This window comes from Mugil cephalus, chromosome 13 (genome assembly GCF_022458985.1).
Source record: "Mugil cephalus isolate CIBA_MC_2020 chromosome 13, CIBA_Mcephalus_1.1, whole genome shotgun sequence".
In the NCBI taxonomy this organism is placed as follows: Eukaryota; Metazoa; Chordata; class Actinopteri; order Mugiliformes; family Mugilidae; genus Mugil; species Mugil cephalus.
In genome coordinates this window covers 3,589,033-3,613,096 of record NC_061782.1, presented here as the reverse complement: position 1 = coordinate 3,613,096, position 24,064 = coordinate 3,589,033, and the positions used below count along the sequence as shown (strand labels likewise).

At 46.7% G+C, this 24,064-nt stretch overlaps 1 protein-coding gene across 3 annotated transcripts in view; it reads left to right on the top strand.

Annotated features, from left to right (window-relative positions):
- The first annotated feature begins 11,878 nt into the window (after window positions 1-11,878).
- The window catches only part of bcl11aa (BAF chromatin remodeling complex subunit BCL11A a), a 54,636-nt gene continuing 42,450 nt past the window's right edge, over window positions 11,879-24,064 (top strand). For 2 of the 3 annotated variants that reach the window (XM_047602680.1, XM_047602679.1), the window contains exons 1-2: window positions 11,879-12,227; window positions 16,325-16,780. In XM_047602680.1, coding sequence (XP_047458636.1) covers window positions 12,173-12,227; window positions 16,325-16,780 — 511 coding nt within the window. In that variant the 5' untranslated portion in view covers window positions 11,879-12,172. The remainder of the gene's footprint in view (window positions 12,228-16,324; window positions 16,781-24,064) is intronic. The other variant, XM_047602681.1, reaches the window with a different exon arrangement.

Below are 24,064 nucleotides of genomic sequence, written 5' to 3'. Positions count from 1 at the left end.
CCTTGGCCTTTTCGAACCGAGTGGTCTCAAGTTATTGTGAAGCCAGCGACTCTGGAGACAAACAGATTTCGACCTTTCATGTTCTATCGCGCTAACACATGAAGATATTTCATATTTCAGCCTTTTCCTGGATCCACCGACTTCGTGACAGAAGACAAGAGAGGTGCTGTAGTGGGAAGGTTTGTAATGACTCCTGTGTTGTTGAAGTGCACACACAAAATGGTTTAATTCAATCATTCAAGACTCTCACATACGGAAAAATATACGCAGTGCTGGGCCACTGAGGTGAGATGTATCTGCACCGTCTGAGAAAGGTTTGCCATGTCGGTCAATGAGTTAAGGACCTCAGAGCTGGTTATTGTGTTAGCATTGTTAGCATTTGGTCAGCTATGGCATAACTATCTTCTTTCCAGGGCCCAAGACACCAGTGTTGTTAAAACTAAACAGTACAAAACAATTCTATTGCAAGTTCAGTGTGTGGCCTGTACTCCATGACACACCGATCAGCCACGACATTATGACCACTGATGAGCAGTAAATTAATTGACCATCTTGTGACAAGTCATTGTTGAGCTGGGAAACTTTTAGACCTTCATTTGTGCTTATGTTACTTAGACCAGGCACCCCCACCCCAGAACAATGACACTCCTTGATGTTCAGCAGTTATCCTCAACAGGATGCAGCCTGACACACACACAGAAACGCTTTTGTAACAACTAAAAAAAAAACATGATGAACAGCACAATGTGTCGACCTGGCCTCCGAAGTCACTAGATCCTAAAACTGCTCAAGTATCTGTAGGATGATCCACACAAGGGAGACCTACACAATATTAGTAAGGCGGTCATAATGTTATGCCTGATTGGTGTTTGTTTAGAATTCACTGCGGGCCACAGGCTGCACTTGGCCCGCCGCCACTCTCGCTTTACAAAACCCAGAGTCTGAAATGGTGGCCAGAAAAAACTCCCTTTTAACAGGAAGAAACCTTGAGTAGAACCCAGTTCATATGAATGGACCCATCTGTTTTAGTCCAGACAGAAAAAGACAGAGAAGAACGTCTTTATTTGGATTTATGCACAGATACATTCACTGTGACACAGTCTAATCAAGTTAAACTTCAGAATCTGACAAATCATGACATATTGATAAATAGTGTTGGGCAATGAAAGTTCTTCTCAGAACACGACTCTGCTGAAGGTTTTTGACAACGTTATAGAAAATGGGTAAAATAGTTAATCACCACATTGTCTTATGGTGAGTTCTATTGTAGTTTTAGTTCCAGTTTAGAGTTGAACTGTTGTGGTTCTAATCCCGGGACAATACTGACACCTTGTGGTGAGACTTGGAATCACTTGTCAGACCTGATCCTCAGTCCAGTGCAATACAATAATAAAGCTTCTTTAATCATTGCCAAAACATTAAGTGAAATTTCATCCTTTCATAACAGCCCTGCGTTAAATCTGAGCTTCATGACTGTTCTAATGTTCAGCTGATGTTTAACAGAAACAGATAGCTGGTTATTCAACTGGGCGATCAACATTTTGGAGGATGTAGTTTGTGTTTCAGTTATTTAGCTTAGCCCACTGACCAAAGTTGGGGTTGTCAGAACAACAGAAATGTGTGCCAACAATTCAACAGTACTAAAAACCACAGCCTGAATCTACAGCTCTCTGAACTGTCCGTGTTGCCTCAGGAAAGGTCCAACATATACTGAAGGATTCTGGCCTGCAGCATGTATTTGCATAAATTACATAGAAGACTGCAATCTTTCAATGAAAATAACTCCTATTCCTAATTTGTCCACTGTTTTAGAAAGAGAAGTGTACAGAACATCACACTGAGACCCAGTTCTAAACAGCCGACAGCAATGTGCCCAAATTACACGTACTTCTCTTAAGACATTTTAAAGCATAGTTTATTAAATGTTAACATTCTCATAATTTACTTGTTCGTCTTTAGTTGTAGTGACTACTTATTATGTGTTCTGTTACGTCCGCCTTGTGATCACATTAGGGCATATGGCCCCAAACTAAAAGTTCACACATATCTATGTAAAGACAGTACTACAATCATAGACAGTATAAAGATGGACGTTGGATTGGAGAAGCCAAATAGAGCTCCCCCTGGTGGTTGGTTGCAGTATAGGTCATAAGCTCCACCCCTTCTATGTTATGTTACGTAAAACACTAAAATGTGTCAAATAATTCCTGTCACGGACGTTTTCTGTTATTTCACGTAGTTAATAAAATGCTGGTGTATGTTCAAGTGTTCATTTTTTGATATATTCTGTTTTAGTTAGTTATTTCACGCTATAGAATCAAATAAAAAAACTTAGTACAGCATATAAGCCAGCATTTATTTAGAACTGGCAGAGATACAGAAAAGTGCAGTATTTTAAATTAATGAAAATGCGAGAGGGAGTCGGAATGCGGAAGTGTGGGCGTGGCATCGATACTGCGCAGACGCCGAAGGCTTCAAACTCTCAAGATGGCGCTGCCCGTATTTCCCGGGAAAGTAGCTTCAGTTTGGCCAGTGTCAGGAAGTAAGTACGCGTTATTAGACAATAGAACCCTACTGTGTTAATGATTTCAACGATGGAAGAAAACGCGATTTTTAAGATCTGACCATGTATTTTTACCGACACTACGAGCACGACTGGGTAAGTATCACACACTTTAAACTCTAAAGATATCGCCCCCTGTTTAATATTAGTTCACCAACAATGCAAATAATAATAATAATGATAATGAACAACCCAAATAAGATCTATGGACTAAAGTGACTCACACCTTAATACTGAATTTTGACCTTAACTATTGCGTAACTTATGCTTAATTTATGAGCTGTGATTGGTCCTCTTGGTTGTTGTGTTTCCGGCTGCAGAATCGGTAGGTGAACTGAGGAGGTTGACGTTATGCGTAATATACAGTACTGAGCAGAGCTAGCAAGAAACTTTAGCCGAAATTTCGCAAAACACCAGTCATACACGTGTCGGTGCGGACCAATCACAGCTCTTGCGCTCTGCCTGCAGCAGCTTGTAGTTACATTTCTGGGGAGGCGCACGTCAGGTTTGACATTTTCTGTTTTATTCTGTGACGCAGCGAGGCCCGTGCGGGGTCTGCTTAACACAGGGGCCTCTGCGACACTTTCGCACAGAAGCATAAATTACGTTGCTCTGGTCTGGTTTCTCTAAAGACCAGACCCACAGTGAAGGCCGTGAAGGTCAGTGGATATAATGAGGACGCTTTTGGTGCATGCATCGGTATATGAGCTTTTTTTTTTTTTTTTTTTTTTTTTTTAATCAAGACAAATGTGAAATGTACACATCTGTCTTTTCATCTGTATGTGACAATTGAACTTTATTGAACCCTCTCCCCACTAAGCACAGACTTGAACAAAAAGGTAGACAAAAAAAAAAAAACATACTGGAAGATTCAAAGTCTATAAATATGGAAAAACGGGGGGTTAAACTACACACACTCACAAAAAATAAAGAAATAAATGTTGATTTCCATCAGAGGAAGCAGCTCTTTAGATTCTAGTTTAAGGCCGGAGGTGAAATGTTTTAGCTTTTAGTGCCACCGTGTGGTGAATATAGAGAAGTGAACTAGAGGCACGTCGGTGTGGATGTCACTTCTCTTTGGGTTTAGTTTGGGTTTTAGTGATGCGTGAAAGTGTTGTTGTAGGGACAAATAATAAAAACGACAAATATTACATACATAATACATTTGTAACAGTCTAAAATAAACTGAGAACAATGGTTCAAAAATAACAGGAGGTGCATTACTTCATGTATTTATTTATTTGAAACTCGTCACATCTGACTGTTTTTTTTCTCTCCAAACTTAACTAGGAAACATAATAACATTAAAATAAATAAAATAAATGACACGTTCACTGTACTGATGTGATATTAATGGGTGCCATAAAATAGCTCTAAATCATGGAACTTCTCCACCCTCAACTTGGAATAAATCATCATTAGACAAAGTTAAATTTTCAATTAAAAGGACCACGTTGTCATATGTCCCCCATTAATCTTTTTGCACTTAGATGCCAAACTGCCTTTCGCTGTGTGTGTACCTGTACTGTATTAACTGACGAAGCTGAATCTAATCTAATCTGATCTGTATGAGGCTGACGTGCATGGTTTGTGGATTATAATTCATTGTTTATTTCTAGTATAGTACAAAAAGCTGCAGACTGTGAACAGGTCCAGTTGTCCTTCTGGTTGTCCTGCAGGTTTTTAGTAGCTGGTAGTGTAGCAGATACATACCTGTCCTCAGATCCTCGAGTCCTCCAGTCCGACTGGAACACAAACATCGCCTTTTATAGACGCGCAGTCCTGTTTTAACTTTATTTTGAACGGTGCTCAGGGGCCTCACAAATCATTGACTCCGGTTTGGGACGCAATCATTTGTTCATGTAAAGTCTGTCGGGGCTTTAGTGGTGGTGGCTGTTTAACAGGAACCCCCCCCCCCAGAAGTCGTGGATTCAGAGTCTCCATGGTGCAGTAACAATAGGCTCTGATGGCTAATTGAGCTCTTGTGATAATAACATGTTGTCAGCCGTCGCGCTTCGTCCGCACACGCAGTTTGTGGACAAGTTCTGCAGTCAGCCGAGGAGGCTGGAGTCTAACTGAAGGCTGTCATGTCAGATTAGATTTGTTATGCCCCCCCCCCCCCTTCACCGCCACCCTCGGCGTTAATAGTTTGAAGACCCTCCTCCAGAAACCATTAGAAAGCGGCTGCTTGTATTACGCAGCCTCCCCCCTCGTCCCTGCGTCCGTCCCTCCGCCGCATCACCGATTCATCTCTTCCGTATTTTCCCCCATTTTCCCTCCTTTTTCTGTCGTTAAAAAGACATGATTTATCGTTATAAATTCCGAGAGGAGAGGCCCGCTCACACTTCCCTCCGCAGGTACAAACAACAGCTGAATAAAATGAGAAGAACTGGATCCAACTTCACCTACAGCCCAGGATCAATGTGACGCGTTGCTGACCCAGAACCGCACTAATATCTTCACTGACATCAGCTGTGCAGTTATTAGAAGGTAGCCTAGAACCGCAACAACAATAATAATAATAATAATTATTATTTGCTAAGGCTTTAGAATAAAAAATATGTATTGTACAATTTTGCAACACAACAATTTGACTAATACGTCCCATAAATAAATTGAATTAAATATATCGGTCTGAAACAGGCAGCCTGTACCTTCATAATGAAAGAAGCCTTTTTTTTCCTTCCCTGTGATAAAGTTGTTGGGGAAACGACGCTGAAGACCGATCCGACATCTGAACATGATTTTATTCCATACAATAAACCTTAAAGATCCAGAGCTCTGAAAGGGGATTTCGGGGATTTTCCAAGGCTTTTATTTCCACACGCCAAACATTTGCCGAAGCAAAACAAAGGCGCCGCGCTCTCAACGCGAAATCGCGCCATCTGAATTTCATTTGATGCCTTTGTTGTCTTCATAAATAATCCGCAACTTCAGTCATAACAAATGTCTTGATCGGATCGTTTTCAGTTCGTTATTTTTTGCTTTTATGCTCATATTTCCGAAAAAAAGCGTCTAGACGTTTTTCCTATATTTAACAAAAATAATGAATCTTTTAATAGTTCGCCTTTTAATATGATAAATCGAATCAGTTGTTTGGGCCTATTCTCTCCGAACCGGGCCCTTTGCGGAGGCTGCGGTCTTCCGAGGGGCCCCCGTTTCTGATTTTTTGATGCGCTCCTGTAGTGTCTCTATTCGGACGCCAGGGAGCGCTAGACTCCGTGATTGGAGGCGTTTGGGCTCGAGAGTCTCCTCGATTGGAAGCAGCGGAGCCTTTTGCAGCTTTTTCAGCGGTTGCTCTGGACGCGTTGGGGCTCAGTCAGACTAGACGGGCCGACGGGATGAGTTCATTCTCTCCGACGTACACGAGTCCACCGGCTGAGCTCTGGCCCCGCTCCGCTGCCGAGGTGCCTCTGAGCAACAAACGGCGGCGGATGTATGAGCATGTATCAACTGTTTAGACGACGCGGACCTCACTGCAAACGGGGTCTCATTTCAGTGGTTTTGCGTAATTACGAATTCATTTCTGCAAAATAAAAATAAAACACACAACCACTGTTTCCCAGATGCTTTGAGGTCACTACATTAAACCCGCACTACTTTAAGCACGGTGTGCTGAAGCACCTCTTTACATCGCCACCACAAACAGGCCTCTCCGCATGTGTCCTCCTTTACTGATCCCTATAGGTTTCCGTGCAGGGGAAGAAAATGTCCGGCTGTCCCAAGCGTGCTATTCTCCCCCCGTCATTCATCTTCATAACAACCCGTTTAATGCAAAATTAACAACGACTTAACTACCGGCGGCCATAAACATGCCTGTATACATTAGAGCGGATGGATGGATGGATGGATGGATGGATGGATGGATGGATGGATGGATGGATGGATGGATGTGGGGAAGAGTCTGGGGTCCTCAGAGGGGTCTCCAGCTGGTCATAGTGCAGTAAAATTACATTTTACAATTGTTAAAAGTGTGTGACATAATTTAAAGACCCCCTCTTTCAGAACAGGCGCTGCAGTGATGATCTGTGAAGTTTGGATGCCTCTACGCATCCACGTAGCTGGACCGCACAGCTCCCCGGCTGACTTCAAACTTACCTGTCACGTCGAACTAGGGGAAGGTTTGCGGATCGGGAGGTGGAAGGATGTAAGCAGAGATCTGAACATTTTCTCTGTAGCCGTGTAATCCCGCCTGATTTCATCTAATACCACCGACCCGACGCAGCGGCGTGCGCGCACATCCCCAGATGTGATAATGGGCGAATTGTGAAAATCCGTCCCGTTATTATTGTAAAGCTTTTTGGATGGAAGGGTGATGGTGTGTGTGAGCGTGTGTGTGTGTGTGTGTGTGTGTGTGTGTGTGTGTGTGTGTGTGTGTGTGTGTGTGTGTACACACTCATCTTGAAATTCGTGCGTAAAATAGCTTAAGATTTAGCAGAAATCTGGAGCAAATTCGCAGCAGAAATAAACAGAAAACCCCGAAATACGAATTAACTTTTAATCTAAGTTGTCACGTTTCAGTCCGCTTGGCTTGTATGACACAAAATAATATAACAGAATCGGGTTATGAACGATGGCAGTGGAACAAACTGGTGTTTATCCTGACTAGTTATAAATGACACAAAACAAACAACATCGGGTCTGGTTCAGCGCTGTAAAGGCACTTAAAATGACTGAACACTTTTCTTTTTGTGTTTCTGGATACGGCCCACTCCTCTGTAAATTCCGTGGTCATATATCCGAGTGTAAATTATTTCTGGTGATTGATTTTTAGTCGGAGCATGCTTTTCTTTATATTTAACCGCAAATCGTTCACATCCGTTAATTTCCTAAAAACACGAGCGCTAGGCCGAGTCCTCCTCATTTGATGGCGGCCTTTTAATTCTGACTTTGCGCCTCAGCGTCGGTAAAGTCACTTTTTTATAAATATATATTATTATTATTATTTAAGCTCCGCATTTTGGCGAATTACAGCGAAAAGCAACAAAAGCGAGACGCGGAGGGCGAGAGAGAAATGAAGGTATGAAGATGAGCGTGGAAAAGGAGGGGGGTGCTGTGTGCGGGGCGGGGGGTGCGGAGCTGATTTATCTCGGGAGCCCCCCCACCCCCCCATCCCACCCCACCCCACCCCGCGGTCATTTCCATATATTGAAATGCGCCCCCAGTCCTTCAATTTCCCCGGAGCTGTCGTGCGTGCAGGGGAAGGCGCGTATGTGACCACGGTCCGTCCGATGCTCTGCAGCCTCTCTCCGCTCCTTTCACGCTACTTAAGAAGCCTGAACTCCCCACTCACAATTAAAAAAAAAAAAAAAAAAAAAAACTCCCTCGGAGTACCGCCGTCCCTTCAGTCACTGTCCTGCTTACATGTTCTGAATATATAGGCTGATGAAAGTTGTAGCCGCCCTAACAAGCGAATAAAAGTGCTGAATGGGAAAAACCCCAAGTAAAAGATGGCAGAGTGTGGCCTACATATGGAGCAGAAAAAAAAAAATATATATATATATATATATATATATATATACCACGATGTCTCCGTTCATCTGTAGCTGCGTACACCTGAGCGCGGCCTGCGGCTCACGCGTGTGATCTTTTCTAATTTCTCCCTCTGTAACATCGAGATATAATAAAAGATTAAACACTGAACTCCGTGAAATGTATCCAGCACACACACACACACACGCACACAAAGGTGCGGCCAGGCTCCGCTTCTTCTTCTGTCTCGCATGCAGAGTGCTGCTGCGCCTCCACGGCGTTACGCATGCAGCCTGACTGATTTATGACGGAACCAGGCGACGCGCTCCCATTTACATATAGCGATTCCCCCTGCGCGCTCCCCGAGTCCGAGAGGCTCTGCGGGCTTTGATCAATGTCCCACCCTGACTAGGACTGTGTGTGTGTGTGTGTGTGAGGATGGGTACGTTAGAGGAGGGAGAAAGAGGGAGAGAAGGGGGGGGGAAAGGGGAAAATACATTGGGTGACAGATGGGGATGAGTGTAGGCAGAGGTCAAGGTTGGTGCTCTTGGACGTGCGTATAGAGGTTATAAAAACCAGGGGCCCATTTAAACCCTTAAAAAGTTTTCCTCGCGTTTTATCAGATTTATACACAACATTAACCAACATACACACCACACACCGCAATCAGCTGTTGCTGCGCTTTAAACGCTTCCGGAGACATTGAGAGGAAGTTCACGCTGCCGGTGCCGTCCAGACAGTGGCTGAAATGCATCAGACGAGATAAGAAATGCGCATCATACGATAAAGTCTCCGCTCATTGTTTTTAGTCTGACGAACCTGACGAACTCTTCGCTTCTCGCGTTACTGGATCAGGTTCACCCGACGCGCTGGCCGCCTGTCATCATCCAGAGAGCAACAGGCCGCCCACGATGCCCTCCCGAGAAAGAAACCTTAAAAACACCCATTTATCCGCAGTTATCACGGCTCCGTGTCATTTGCGAATCTTTGAAGCCTGTTTCCTCGCCATACATTCGCTTTTACGCAGCGTTATCCCACGGACATTGCATCCACGTGCCGAATTAATACTGTTATTTCCTGAAATCAGCACTGACACCTTCCTAATGTCAATCTCAAAGGGGCCCGAATGAAGCAAACACGCACAGAAATCGACACTAACCGTGAATACGACGCTCGTCGGCTCTGTTTGACTTGACAGTGGCAATAAAAAAGTAGGCCGAGAGAACATTTTAAAATCGATCCTTTAAAGCCTTGCTAGAGAGCCGCTTGTCTTCAGGAATATTGGAATAATTTAATCACAGAACATGCATCCCTCCCTGTGATCTGGAAATGTTTCTGAAACGGGTCGAAACCAAATAACGAAAATAAGAATGATAATAATCTCATAATCCAGTTATAGACGCAGGTGACGTTTCAATGTGCGTGTTATTGAAGGTCTGCTCCACACATCTTTTAAAATTCTTATTTGGACTTATTGCTCTGTTATTGAAAAAGCTGCAGCGACCGAGCAGAGAATTACAGCCCTGTAGTTACTGGGGAGGGAGTCTGACCCTCTTTGCGCACTTTTCAGTTTAATGTCACATTTATAAACCTCAAATCAAACGTGTCTGCTCCGCGAGCTTTAAATCTGCCTGAACTTCGACCACGAGCGGAATAATCACCCTATGTGGGACAATCGTCACGCACGCACGCGCCACGCACGCGCGCGCACACACAGCCGAGCCACGCACCGGTCCGTCTAAAGAAGAGAGGCCATGCAGCGAGTTGCAACCTGCAAAATATTTCACTCACTGGTCATGCATTTTTCCCCCTTGACGTTGAACCTCCTCCTCCACTCCTCTGGCTCCTCTCTCTCTCCGCTTTGTCTGTGTCTCTCTCCCATCACCCCTCCCTCTCCTCCTCCTCCTCCTCCTCCTTTCTGTCTTGCTTCCCCTCCACCACCCCCGCCCCCGTCGGTATTAAGTGCGCGTCCTCTTCGGTCAGTGCGCGTTGCTCCAGGTCCACGAAGCACCCACTCGATTCGCCGCCGCCTCCGCTGCTGCTGCTGCTGCTGCTGCTTCTCCTGCTCCTCCTTCACCTTCACCGGGCTCCTGCTCCGGAGCCGCCGCCGCCGCCGCCGCCGCTGAGCTGCCGCTTCCCAGGGCGAATCTCTCCGCGTCCTCTTCGTGTGCCGTCCGTGCCTTGTCCTTCTTCAATTCCTCCACGTAGCACGGGTCGCCTTCCCAATTTGCGCCGCGTGCCCCCTCTCGAGGTTCTTAAAACAGAAAATAAGAAGAAGCCCGAATCGCGTCGGGCTGCGCTGCGCCTTCGCCGTTTTAAGCCCCGCGTCTTATATTACCAAACCCCCTTTATTACAAGAGTATTTACAATCTCTTCCCCCTCCTCCTCCTCTTCTTCTTCTTCTTCCTCCTCCTTCTCCTCCTCTCCACCCCCCACCGCCGCCGCCGCCGCCACCACGAGCAGCAGCACACCCTCCCATGTACCGTGTACAGCTCGAACCTGAGGCACATCTGAAAGTTATTTCACGGGGCTCGTGTGGGCCCACTCTCCCTCCTACGGTCTGGACGGGGCGGCAGTTTCACTTTGACACTCACGGAGAGATGGACAGAGATAGGGGGGCCCATCTAACCCCCATCCCCTCTGATTAAAAAGAATAATAATGATCACAAAACTGTACACCTCCATAAAGACTACCAGGAAGGACCTATCCAGACAACCATCACCACATAATAATCAAACATAATAAACAGTCAGGGAAACTTGGACTAAATAACCAACTGTGAGTTATCGCCATTAATAAATCATTGCTCACCAAGTGTGCACCTTTGGTCACATCCAATAATTTAAAACAAATCTGGGTGAAATGTGCGTGTGTTTAAAACTGAAATAAGACGTTAGTCAGTATCAGGTTGTGAAATAAAAGGATAAATGGATATAGGATATATGCCACGGGGTTATTTGTGCGCGCAGGCTTTGCGTGCAGTATGTGGAGCATGTGTACGTAGCCACCCGTTTCAGTTGGTTGTTCAACCTGTCTGCCCTGTTCGCTGCAACCGGATAGTTGCTCCTTGTCAAATTAACACGCGCATCGCCCCCTTTTCTTTTGCGTGCGCGCGCTTTAAAGTGAAGTCCAGGTGAACTTGTGCGGCCGGCTCTCTTTCCTCCGCGCTTTTCTCGGACTGGAACAGTGGCCACTACGCACACACACACACGAGCACACACACACACGAGCACACACACACACACAGAGGGAAATAGAGAGAGAGTCGCATTGTAGAACACATGCAGCAGTATAATATCCGCCCCCTCCAGTGAGCTCCTGTCCGCTGCTTCCCTTGCCCTGTTTTGCGTCCACCTCTCTCTTTCTCTCCCTCTCTCTCTCTCTCTCTCTGCATATTGCTTTCATTAGACATCTCTCTCTCTCTCTCCCCTCTCTCTCTTTCTCACTCACACACACTCCTCCCTCCCTCCAAGTGCCTCTTGTCCGGCCCCCCTGATCTCTGTGTCCATTGGCTTCCACGGGTCTATTTCTCATGTCCAGCCCCCCTCCCTCCCTCCTTCCTCCCTCCCTCCCTCCCTCCCCTCTCTCTCTCTAATGACCGTCCATTGGTGTTGTTATTGCGCGTCCCGTCCGTCCCTCCTCCCACTCCCACTCCCACTCGGGTGCCTCGGCCCTGCCCATGTTTTTGTATGTCGGGTGTCCGTCCATCGCCTGACGTTCAAGTTCGCCGGGAACGTCACGTCCGTGCACTTGAACTTGCACAGCTCAGAGGGGGGGGGGGGTGAGGGGAGGGGGGGTTGAGGGGAGGGTGGCGGGGGGGGGGGGGGGGGGGGGGGGGGGGTTTTGCCATTTTTTCCATCTCTCTCCCCTTCTCTCTCTCCATCCACCTCTCTCTCACTCTCTCTCTTTTTTCCTCTGCTCTCCTTTCTCAAAAAAGCCATGACGGCGATCCCGCGATCCATCTTCGCCTCCGCGCAATCTTTATATTATTTCTAATTTATTTTATTTTTTTTCCCTTCCTCTTGTGGATGTCAGAGGCGTTGGATGAAGATATTTTTTTGCCCCACCGGAGTCTCCTCTCTAACCCCGGCTCTCCCCGATGTGATCCGCGCTGAACGCCGCAGCCGCCAGCCACCATGTCTCGCCGCAAGCAAGGCAAACCCCAGCACTTAAGCAAACGGGATTTTTCGCGTAAGTAAAGATGGCAAGAAAGAAAGAAAATTTCATTTGTGGCTCCCGTTGAATTCATTCAGCAAAGTGGGGGAAAGTGGAGCTCGTGGACGCCGGACGCACCGCTCGGACCCGCGGTCAACTGGACTTAACAGCGTGGCGACAAAGTGCGACACCTCCGTGCGTAAAAGCCACCCGGAGATTCCTCCAAAGCCCGAAAGAGAGAAAAAAGTTTCGTGTGCGGCTATCCTCCCGTCACAGCTTCTCTGTTACACGGCGAGAACGTGCATTCATAGGCTGTTTAAATGCACTCGCTGTGGCTCCGGTGCCCCCACGGTCGCTCCGGTCAGTGGAAACGCGCAGGGCTCCCGGTAGCGGAGCGCGTCCTTTCCGCGGAGCTTCGTGGAGGAAATCACCCCGGAATATCACTGCCTGATAGTTCTGCAGTCAGCTTATTCATCTGCTCTCTCTCGTTCTATTTTTGGATTATTTTCAGGAAAAAAAAAACTTGGAGGTGGATTTTTGGATCGAGGGGGGAAAATCTCGTGTCCGACTGTTTACAACTGCCTCCCTCTATCAGCAGTTCAGTATTAGAGGGAACACAAATCGATATATGTTCACACACTTTTTAAAAAAAAAAAAATCCTAGAGCTTCTTATGTAAAGGCTGTTTATTGCTGTTTAGGTTAAAGTAAATGCTTTCTTCCTGAATCAGTCAGCAGAACCTCGGCAGCTCAGAGTTAGAGGCAAGAAACACAGCAACAGGACAACAGCGTTTCTTGTCCTGACGTTTTATTTTCTCAAAAAAGGCAAATTTTACCAACAACAAAAAAAAAAACACTTAAGATTCCAAAGCTTCACGTACAGTTAAGGTAAGGCATGGGTAGCTTATTAGTATATTTACGGCCACGATATGTGGGCAGAGGCGACATTTTCAAAAAAAAAAAAAAAAATGTTCAGGTGAGTGGACTGATTTCGTCTTTACGCGCGGCGTTTATTTGTCATCTGATCTTTATTTATTCCGAGCGATTTATTTAGTAACACGGAGCAGATATGTGACGAGAGAGCAGATGAGTGTGTTTGGAAACTGCAGGGCAATTGGCAAAGTGGCGTGTATCACCCGTACCATGTGCTGCTGTTCGCAGGGCTTCAGTGGCTCTCCAAGTGGCCGCAGACCTGAAAATAGGAGGATATTTGGGCATCTTTACGCATCCGGGCTTAATTATGTTTCGGCATGTCGGCTGGCTGTCTTCGCCTGGGTTTGTGAGAGAGCGTATGTGTGTGTGTGTGTCTGTGCGAATGTGTGTGTCCGTTTGGGTGACAGCGCAGCCACCATGTCCATGTGCCGTCGCTAGGAGGCAGAGCGCGATCAGAAAATCCAGCTCTGAACTTGAACCTGATGAGTTTCACCACCACCCCTATCTACACGGGCTACTATTTGGCGATCTCTTTAGAATAAAGGGAGAGCGTAGAAGACATGGGGGAGGAAAGATGGAACAGTAAAGAAGGGAGGGTGGAGGACACCCCCTCACCCTCCTCTCCCACTCTCTCTCTCACACACACATCCCTGACTACATTTCCTCTTCATCACCCCAAACTCACTTTCTCCCCCCGTATCTCCGTTTTTTTTTTTTTTTTTATTGTGCATCACATTTTTACATACATACAGGCTGCAGTCAGGGTATGCAGCTGTGCTCTAATATGCCTGCAGCCTTTGCGTTTGACCCCCCTCCCCTCCCCAAAAAAAAAAAAAAGAAAAAAAAGAAATCACACCATACACATATTTCACAATTGTTACTAATGGAGCTCTCGGCCTGTCGTTCTAAAACATACATTAACGCCTGATTAGTCCTTGTTTTTTTAGCACCTGCATCTTATTTTTTTTCTTCTTCTCCACAACTCTACATTTAGAGGAGATCGTTTGGAGTCCACTACTTTCCCAGTGCTTGATTTAAACCGCATGCTCAGACTTGAATTTAAGCACAGAATGTAACAAAAACCAATAGTGCGATTTTCAGCCTTGCACTTCCTCCTCTAGATTAAATTACACGATCGGCTTCTCTGTCAGTTTCTATATTTTGTCCAGATGGCTCATAATTATTATCATTGTTGTTAGTAGTAGTAGTAGTAGTAATATTTTACAGACTACACACAGCTACTCTTCCAGCAGTTAAGTTTTCCAGTTTGAGCACGGTTTTCTGGATCGGAAGGCAGGTGGAAGTTTAAAGATACGCTCTGGAAACACATTTTCCGTGTTATTTTTCTCCTTTGAGAAAATGTGGCGGTTCTAATATACATGTTTTGACAGGTGAAGCAGCACAGAACCGTGGTCGTCCCCTTCTTCTCTTCTCGCTGTTTATTCCACCGCTCTAAAATGAGACAGAATCAGCTCTTTAAACACATCTCTGTTTCACTCAGACCGTGCTCTGTGCCTGCTTTGTATTTTATAAATCTTATTTGGGTCTGTTACACCTTGGCCCTCATGCTCCATTAAATCCAGCAAAACGTTTTATTTTTTTTTTTTTTCTGTACCTCAGATATCCAATCTCGAGTTCAGCTTGGCGTGGTGAGGGGCGTGTGCAGCTTTCCCTCGAATTTCTTTCTGTGTATATATTTTTATGTTGTTTTATCTGGTGGATTTAATCCCCCCAGGAGGTGTTGTGTAGCTTTGTAACGTCGTGTTGACCTGAAGTTAAAAGTGTGCGTGTGTTTTTGTTTATGTGTGTGTGTGAGTGTTTGTGGGGAGGTATTGATGAGGTCGTGGTGATTGGTGCAGGATGGGAAGTCGTCTTCTTATTCCCGTTTGCGCACAGATGTCGCGCAGGATTGCGGCATTCGAATGATATTTCCTTGAGGGATTGTCGTCTGCATTCAGACCCCCCCCCCCCCCCCCCCTTCCTTTCTTACACACACACACACACACACACACACACTTGCTTGCATTCCCACACACACACTCAGATACACATGCATGCACAGGAGCCCTATCCTATCCCTGTTATCAGACAAAATCTGTACCAATCACCCAGACGGTGAAAATTAAAATCTATTTTTTGATTCTCAGTGGTCTTAAGTTCATTAAAATGTGAAATTGGCGGCTGACTAAAGAAGGTCATCATGCATTAGGCGGCTAGCACAGAGTCAGACTCTTCACCTTGGACTGGAAGATTTCCTTTAAAAGAGGGACAGTGAATTATGTTCTCCCGTTTCGCTCCCCTAATTCGGCCGACCGCTCTGTTCGCACTCCTCTCCCTCCACTGCAGGATGAATCTGGGCTCCACAAAAGGCTCCTTTAAAAAAAAAAAAAAAAAGAGAGTAGTCAGGAGTTAATCCAGCCTCGGAGGGCTGAGGAATCGGGTTGAACGGCTCATTTTTGGGGCGATTTCTCGCTGTACAACGGGCTGGTATCTGAGAACTGTGAGTCGGGCGCATGTAGTGGAGGCACAGGGAAGAGTTTTTCTTCTCCCAGACTCGCGGCCTCTGTGCCGCCTCTCCTCCGTTCCCCTTCGTCGGCACATATGTCGGACATGTTTGTGGCAGTTTTCCCTTCTGCTGATTATAGGATCACACCCCGTACAAACAAGGCTAGGCAAGTCAAACTCATCTACATATTTAGGTTTTTTTTTTCTCAGCGAATGCTGTGTTTTTCTCCACTTCCCCTGTCATTGGCTGTGAAATTGTTATCTTTGAGCCATCTGATTGGAGCTTTGCAGCTATTCAGGATATTATTTACCACCGTTTATTCTTATGATGTGTGATCCAGACCAGCTTGCATTATAATTGTAATCCTTCCCCCCCTCTTGCACTACATGCATTTCTATCATTACAAGGCACACTCTTCTCACCCCTCATTGTGTGCAGCCTTTTATTTAGCTTTGTCTCCAACTCTGATCCTTTGTGTGACAGGAGGAGAAGCTCCCTGTCATCAGCCCCTGCACATATTTGTATCAATAGTCTCAAGAAAAAGGAAAATATAAACGTGTGGCTTTTGTTTTTCTGCTGAGCGTAAGTAAGTAAAAGCGTCACCTTCTAATTTTTTTTCTCCATTTTTTTCCCTTTTGCTCCCTCTCCCTCTTTCCTCCCACCCCTCTCCTCTTCTCCCCCTCTGCTGTTTCTCAGCAGCAGCCGAGCCCCTCTCCACGGCCGTCATCTCGTCGGAGGAGCTGTCGGAGCGCTGCTCGGAGCACTCGGAGGAGAGCGGCAGCCTCAACGGGCACCACCCGGGCTCGGCCGTGGGCCGGCTGGCCCGGCTGGGTCACGACGCCCACCCGTCCCTGGAGCAGGACCTGCTGACCTGCGGCCAGTGTCAGGCCACCTTCCCCCTGGCGGACATCTTGCTCTTCATCGAGCACAAGAGGAAGCGATGCCACGGCCCGCCGTGCCTGGCCGTGGGCAGGGGGCTGGACAAGCCGCCCTCGCCCTCCCCCGGCCTGGCCCTCACCCCCTCGCCCGCCCTGGGCCCCCTGCGCAGCCGGAGGCCCGTGGAAGTCGGGGTCCAGGCCACGTTGGCGGATGAGGACGAGGATCGGTTCTCGTCTCCCCGGGGAATCTGCCCCAAACAGGAGCCGCTCCCAGGTAACCAGACCGGCGTTCGCATCGCTCCACATGCATCACTTCCCACTCTGTCTGGATTTGATCACAGTTGCTCTGAACTTAAACAAAGAGGGGACAGTTTAACTGAGGCGAGTGTTGCCAAGGATGTCTTGTGGTGTGTGAATTAAGGAGTGAATTTAGAGGGAAATCAGGCAGACTATAAAGAGAGTATAAATATGGAGAATATGGGTCCGTTCTTCCCCTTTCCCACAAACGTCGCATGCGGAGGCATCAGAGCGGCGTGCGTTTGTGGATGTGGGCACTTTCTGCGGCGCCGGGTTGTGATTTTTCCTTCCACTGATGCGTCGTCGCTGTGTCGTGTTGCTTTAAGGCAGCGTAGACCACCGTTTAGCGTACGTGTTGCCTTCATGTGCTCCAGCAAACACGGAGAACGGAGAGCGTCGTTTTTTTTTTTGTTTTTTTTTTTAATTTCGGAGAAACGAGCACATGTCGACTCTGGAGAAAGAAATGGAACCGAGAGAGCTGTTTAGGGTTAAAAAGGTTTGTCAGACAAACTACAGACAGAGGAACGTCACGTTTGTGCGTCTTCGTGTGTGTGCGTGTGTGTGTGTGGTAGGCGTGGGCCCAGGGGAATACGCCTCTGTTCTGACACATACACTTGTTTGACTTGGGGTGGCTTTCTCTTCGCCGTGTTTGTGTTACCAGAGACAGACACACAAAAACGTACCAGTTATCGCTTTGCTGAATTAAATGCAGGGAAGTGTGTGTTGATACATTTGCATTAGTGTGCGCACGGTGACCAAATCCCAGAGGCCGGTGGCAAAGTTACACGAGTGACCTTGACTTTGAGGTGTCACTGGTCAGTGTGTCCGTGTGTGTGTGTGTGTGTGTGTGTGTGTAGCTGAACGATCGCTGGCTGAACTGTGTGTGTGTGTGTGTGAGAGACTTTGTGGCTGGGGAGTGAATGCAGCCCCTCTCTGGGATAGGGTGCTCAGACTGTGTGTTTTTGCACAGCGTGCGTGTCTGATGTGTGTGTGTGTGTGTGTGTGTGCCTCCCTCTCATGTGGCCCTAGCAGATGTGTCCTGCTCTCAGCCCCCCCCCCCCCCCCCTCCTCACCCCCTCCTCACCCCCTCCTCACCCCATTCCACAGCCACATCTTACTACACATCGACTAAACGCAGCCTGATCCTCCGTCGAGTTTCGCCAAACTTCAAACATAAAAGAGACGGTTTTTGTCTCTCCTCTCCTTCACGGAGCGAGAATCAGCAGAGAGGAGAGCAGGAGGAAGGAAAAGATGGCTTTTGGTTTCCTGCTCACAGAGGGAAAGTCGTTTATTTAAAGCGTCTTAACACCACTAATTATTTGTTGCAGCGCCATTTTTTTTTTCTCTTCTTCCTTGTGCATTTTAATTAGCAGTAGTAGTTTTTAGTGGCGGGCTGCCTGTACTAAATTAGCCGTTACAGAGAGGGGAAGATGAAGTAGAGCAGCGGGAACACACGAGCAAAAAAATAAATAAATAAAGACGTGAAAAAAAAAAACATACGTCACAGTAGGAGTGGGAAAAAGTATCGATATGGCAGTGTATCGTGATACTTTTACTTCCCATACGGTATCGATTTTGAATGTCTTCCACGCCTCCACCGCCACTTTTTCTGTACAAGTGCAATAAATTAGATTAATATTGTCTTTTGACTCAGTTTGTCCAGTGTCAAACCTACGGCCCGCGGGCCAAAAGCTGCCAGAGGGGCTCATCTGACCCGCTGCGTGAATTTACAAAGTGTCAAAATGAATTAAAGGCTGCAAATCTTCCGATGAAAATAACTTCTATTCCGAATGTGTCCACTGTTTTATTCAGAGAAGTGAACAGGACACAACAATGAGACTCAGGACTAAACAGCAACAATGGGCCTAAAATGCAGTTAATTTTCTTAAGAAATTTAATTTTTTTAAAGCATATTTTCTCCTAATTTACTCGCTCTTCTTTGCACTAAAACAAAAAATCGTTATTAATAGCTGATCTTACTGGTTCAGCCCTCTTGAAAACAAATTGAGCTGTGTGTGGCCCCCCCAGAACTAAAATGTGTTTGACGCGCCTGATGTAGAATATCGCAGTATCATAATATCGCAGTAATGTATCGTGATACGTATCGTGAAGCCAATACCCGCCCCTACTTCATGCACCTCAGGAATCCTGAATGTTGCAGTTTGTTGTCCACCCGGCGCTTTGGTGTGCGTTTGAGGAAACAAGCACAATAAGCTACTTAAGGTTCCCGTGATTTAAAAGTTGCATGAAGACGAGGTGAGGAAAAGATGAGTCTGACCTTTGACCTCCTGTCTCTCGGGGACGAGGAACAGGAGAGAGTGTGTGGGGTTTCTGTTGGCATGTGTTTCTGTAGCGTCTATACGTTTCAGCACACACACTGACTCCCACACACACACACACACACTCTTCTAGACACTCACCAGCTAAACTGGGTTATTAGAGCGATTTACATCATAATACAGGCGTCTGGTTGCTTCAATGGCGTTGTGTGTGGGAACGTCTTGGTAGGAACAGCTGTACACTCAGACAGGAGGAGAAGGGAGCGGGACAGCAGCCTTTTATATATATATATATATATATATATGTGTGTATATATATCTTGTCTCAGCAGACGGGTCGAGCATCACTTTAAATGTTAGGAATTTCAGACTGAAAAAGACTGAAAATCCCCAGCCCCCTTAAACTGCCCGTCTTGCTTTATTTACGTCACCTCCCTCCTCGTAATCGCCGCTCTTTCTCTTTGCGGACGCCACCTCCTCGCGCGCCCAATTCACGGGTCCGTTCCGATAGCCGATAATTAAAGCCAGCAACACCCCCCACACCCCCCACACCCCCACACCGCCCCCCCCTCCCCCAGCTTTCATCCTAATTGACCTCAAACTGTCACGGTGGAGTAAATATGTGAAGGACGAGGGGGGAAAAAAAATATATGTATATATATATATAAATAATCTGATGGAATTTCAAGCACGATTCTAGCCATCCAAAAGAATTCCTAATGACAAAAAAAGGAGGCGAGGCGAGGAATGCGTGTGTGTTTCTTATTTGTAAATGCTGGCTGGGTGTCCCACGGCTTTCCTCAGGCCTCTGCTCAGCCAGTAAGACGTTAAAACCACCAGAGCAGCGACGGCCCATTCAGAAAAAAAGCTGTTCTTAAACACTTCCTGATACTGACCTTTAGATTTTTAATTTACCAGCTATTTCTGGGCCTACAGTGATTTGTAAATCAGTAGCAATATGCTATAAACCCCATCATTTTCTCATCTTGCTCTTTATTTTTTTTTGCTCCTATGAGAAACAAGGGAATACCCCCTCCCCAACACTTCCTGTTTATCTCATTAAGTGCAATGTGTCTGTCTATCCACCTTCTATCATCTATCTATCTATGTATCTGCCCGTATGATGTGACGGCGGCTTGCTTCTTCTCGTAAAATATGCGCCGGTGTCTCTGGTCAGGGGGAGAGGAGCTGCAGAGCTTGGAGGCTCAGAGGAACACAAAGCGTCGGACTTGTGCCGGAACGCTGGTATTTACATATCAAACAGCTCCGACCGAGGAGAGCCGAGACGTTACCTGTGTGTGTGTGTGTGTGTGTGTGTGTGAGGGCACCGTGCAGCCAAAATGCCGATCAGTGATGCAAAAAGACAGCGTGCCCGCCCACCCCCCCATCACCACCACCACCACCACCACCACCACAGCACACACACACACACACACACACACACACACAGTTCGAGCTCTGTCTCCTGCCCATTTATTCTATTAATCCCTGACTGAGATGAAAATTCTGATTATAATCCCTGAGGCGCCCCTCATTCAGAAACAGCATCACTAATGTCTCAAAAGAGAGGGGTTTGCATGCGTGTGAATGGCCGTGTCCTGCTTCTTTTCTTTTTTCTTTTTCTTCCTTTTTTACCCAAAAGTGGTTATGATTTGAGACAAAAAAAAAAGAAAAAAGAAAAAAAAAAGCCGGCTTGAAAATTGAAAATTAGAAGGAATTCTTTGTGGATTATTGCTACAGTAAATACACTGTCTGCTGTCCGGTTTTGCCAATTGATTTTGTCATAATTAGCATGAAGGATTTAATCCTCCCCTCCGCAGAAAATGAGCCCTAACATGTGTGTTAATGAGCTTGGAATTGATACGTGGCCAGTGCGAAGAATCCCTCGTCCCGCTGACCAGTGACTCCGGTGAGAAGTATTTGGCCTGGTGAGCTGCATTAGCTTGTTAGCTCATTAACGCCGACGTTATCGGCGCTAAAAGATGATGATGAATCCATAAATTTCCCGTGACTAATTAAGGCCTAAAAAAATCGAGCCCTCGGTCCTGGTTGAGTCATCCTGGCTTGAAGCCTCGTGACACGAGTATTGTTAGTCCATGATCTACTGATTAGCAATTAGCTTATCATCCCCGGCTAATGCTACCCACCTCAATACACATTAGTGCATTTTTAACACCCGTTCATTGTCTGGCTTGGTGTCAGATCGCTCTCCCTGCATCTCTCCATCTCATGTCTGTCCTCTCCCTCCTCCTCCTCCTCCTCCTCCTCCTCCTCCTCCTCCTCTTCTTCCCTTTTTTTTTTTTTTTTGGCTCATGCATCTCTCACACTCACTCACACTCTGTCTCTGTATGCAGCATTAGCAGTCAAATGCAAATGCAGGACAGCCAATTGATACTGAATCAATTACAGTATGTTTGGTGTGTGTGTGTGTGTGTGCGTGCTTCATGCTGTGGCGAGCCTACAAAGAGATTTCACACACTGGCTGCCATCACTAATCTATTGTTGCTCCCTCTTTATGTCCGTCGTTCCCTCCTCTCTCTGGAAGATTTTATTTAGTGGACTCGAGTGCGGCGTTTGAACAGTGGCAACGCGGCTGTGTCGGCATTTACAGCGAGCCGGCCGAATGTAAACACGGCGGTGTGTGTCTGAGTGTGTGTGTGGAAACAAAACATGAGCAGCAGCAGCAGCAGCAGCAGCAGCAGCAGCAGGGTAACGCTGGGATGACTGGGGGGGAGCTAATAATCTGGCACCCGGGCCAAGAGGCCGTGTTGTGGTTTATATTTAGCACCGACAGGAGAGAGAAAAAAAAAAAAAAAACTGTACGCTGACGGTGTGTCTGCAATCCAACAAAAACAAACTAAACAAAAAAAAAAATAGTAGGGACACAGTTTGAAAGGAGAGAATGAAACACTTCACCTGAATTTTAAGATGTGTTTTTCACTTTCTTCCATTTGATTCTGGGAAACTCCAGACCAGCGAGCCTGCTGATTTATCCTTTATCCTGTTTGCTAATGCTCACACTGCACACACACACATGCACACGCACTCATATTTCGTTACATAAGATAGTATTAGGGGAGCCTCATTGAATTGCTAACTAAATCCCATCCCCGTTCTGTATTTAGAGGTTTACTCTCACAGCGTAACATTGCGCTTTTATAAATTTGAGGGTCGGGACTTTATTCCTGATTAGAAACCAAAAAAAAAAAAAACGTTTCGACGTTCACCTTCTTCTCTGAAGGCTGCACACCTCCAGCCTCAGACTGAACCGCTCCCATCACAATAACATCAGCGGGGTTACTGGTGACTCTCCCGGAGAAACATTATACAATTGATTTTTCTGGCTGCGCAGCACTAACTAACACAGGCAAAGACGAGCAGCCGCACACCAGGGCCTCGCTCTGAATGTGTCCTTGGAGTTTTTTGTGGACTGTTAAAGATGATGTGAGTTTCTTTCTCGGTAATCGCTGCCCCAGTGCTTCAGGTGGCAGGTAAAAAGTAGCTTCGGAGCGATTGTGGCTGCAAAATAGTTTTTAAAAAAAAAAAATCTGAAAAGAGAGCGGGCGACTGTATTGGGGCCTGAACAAACGCTGCCATTTTTTGTTTTAATAAGCAGAGGAGCAAAAGTGCTTACTTTTCTGCTTCCACTTGTGCAGAACCGAAAACGATAATCAACGGGGTCGTTATTCCAGGCGGAGGATAATAGCGTAACAAGGGCAGGTTGCTTTGGCTGCCAGGTTTTTACGGGGCAAATTGGGTCGTTGTCATTTGTAGGGACTGATTCAAAATGAACTGTTTAAGGGAAGTATCTGGCGAGTGTTCCTCTGACAAATACCCTGGAAGGGAAGCGTTTTGTCTGTGTGTGTGTCTGTGCGTGTGTGTACGTGTGTGGTGGCTTTGGAATAAATAGAAGAAGAAGAAGAACAGGGAATGGACAGCAGTATCCACCGCGTCCACCACGTCCACCACGGGGGACGCAAAGACAACAACAACCATCAAAGAGTCCAAAAAAAAAAAAAGGAAAAGAATAAAAAGTCCTAGGGAAAGACGTCACTCTGCCCACACGCTCTGAGTGACAGCCGATCCCTGGGAAGTGCGGCGCAGACGCACCGCAGCAGCGACGGCGGCCGTGGATGGAGACAGATCTGTGGAAAACAAAAAAGATCTCCCAGAGCCGAGCGAACCGCGGCGGCGACAACGGCCCGAGCACAATGAGACGTCAAAAAAGAGCCGCGTCGTCCCCCCTCCTTCCCCCTCCCCGTCCCCCTCCCCGTCCTCCTCCCCCTCCCTCCCGTCGCCCCTGTTTGCAGTATTTACAGTGTGTGTCAGGGATGTCGGTGACGTCAAGCGGACTACTGTACGCGCTCCGTGATGGAGGATTGTTTATTGATCTGGCTCTTTGTGTTTATGCGAGCTCTTCGACATCCACGCTACATTTACTCCTTCGCGGTGAGAGGGAAAGCTGCTGTTTTTGGCTCGCTCGCTGCTCCCTCTCTCTCCGCGTGTGTGTGTGTGTGTGTGTGTGTTTATCACGCACACCCTCCGCTCGGTCTGCTCACGGGGAGCACATGTAGCTCAGCTCTCTTATTAAGTTGAAGGCAGTTGAAGGCCTGTTCATAAAACTGTTTATACACTACAAAGCTTATTTATATAGGCCACTGGATTACAGGCTGGCGCTACACACCGCACACGCGCGCACGCAAAGCGCGCACACGCACGCACGTATACGTTCAGATGTCTGATAAGTGTTCGTTCATCAGCGCTTCCTCTTGTCCTCTGTGTCCGTGTCATTACTCACAACATGCCTGCTGTACATGTGAACGCGAATGTGTGTGTGTGTGTGTGTGTGTGTGTGTGAGGAGGCAGCAGCAGCAGCGTGGATGCAGGACATCCCCTGGTAAACTGTGCCAGAGCTGAGTTGGCACTGTGTGTGTGTGTGTGTGTGTGTGCGTGTTTGTGTGTGTGTGTGTGTGTGTGTGGCC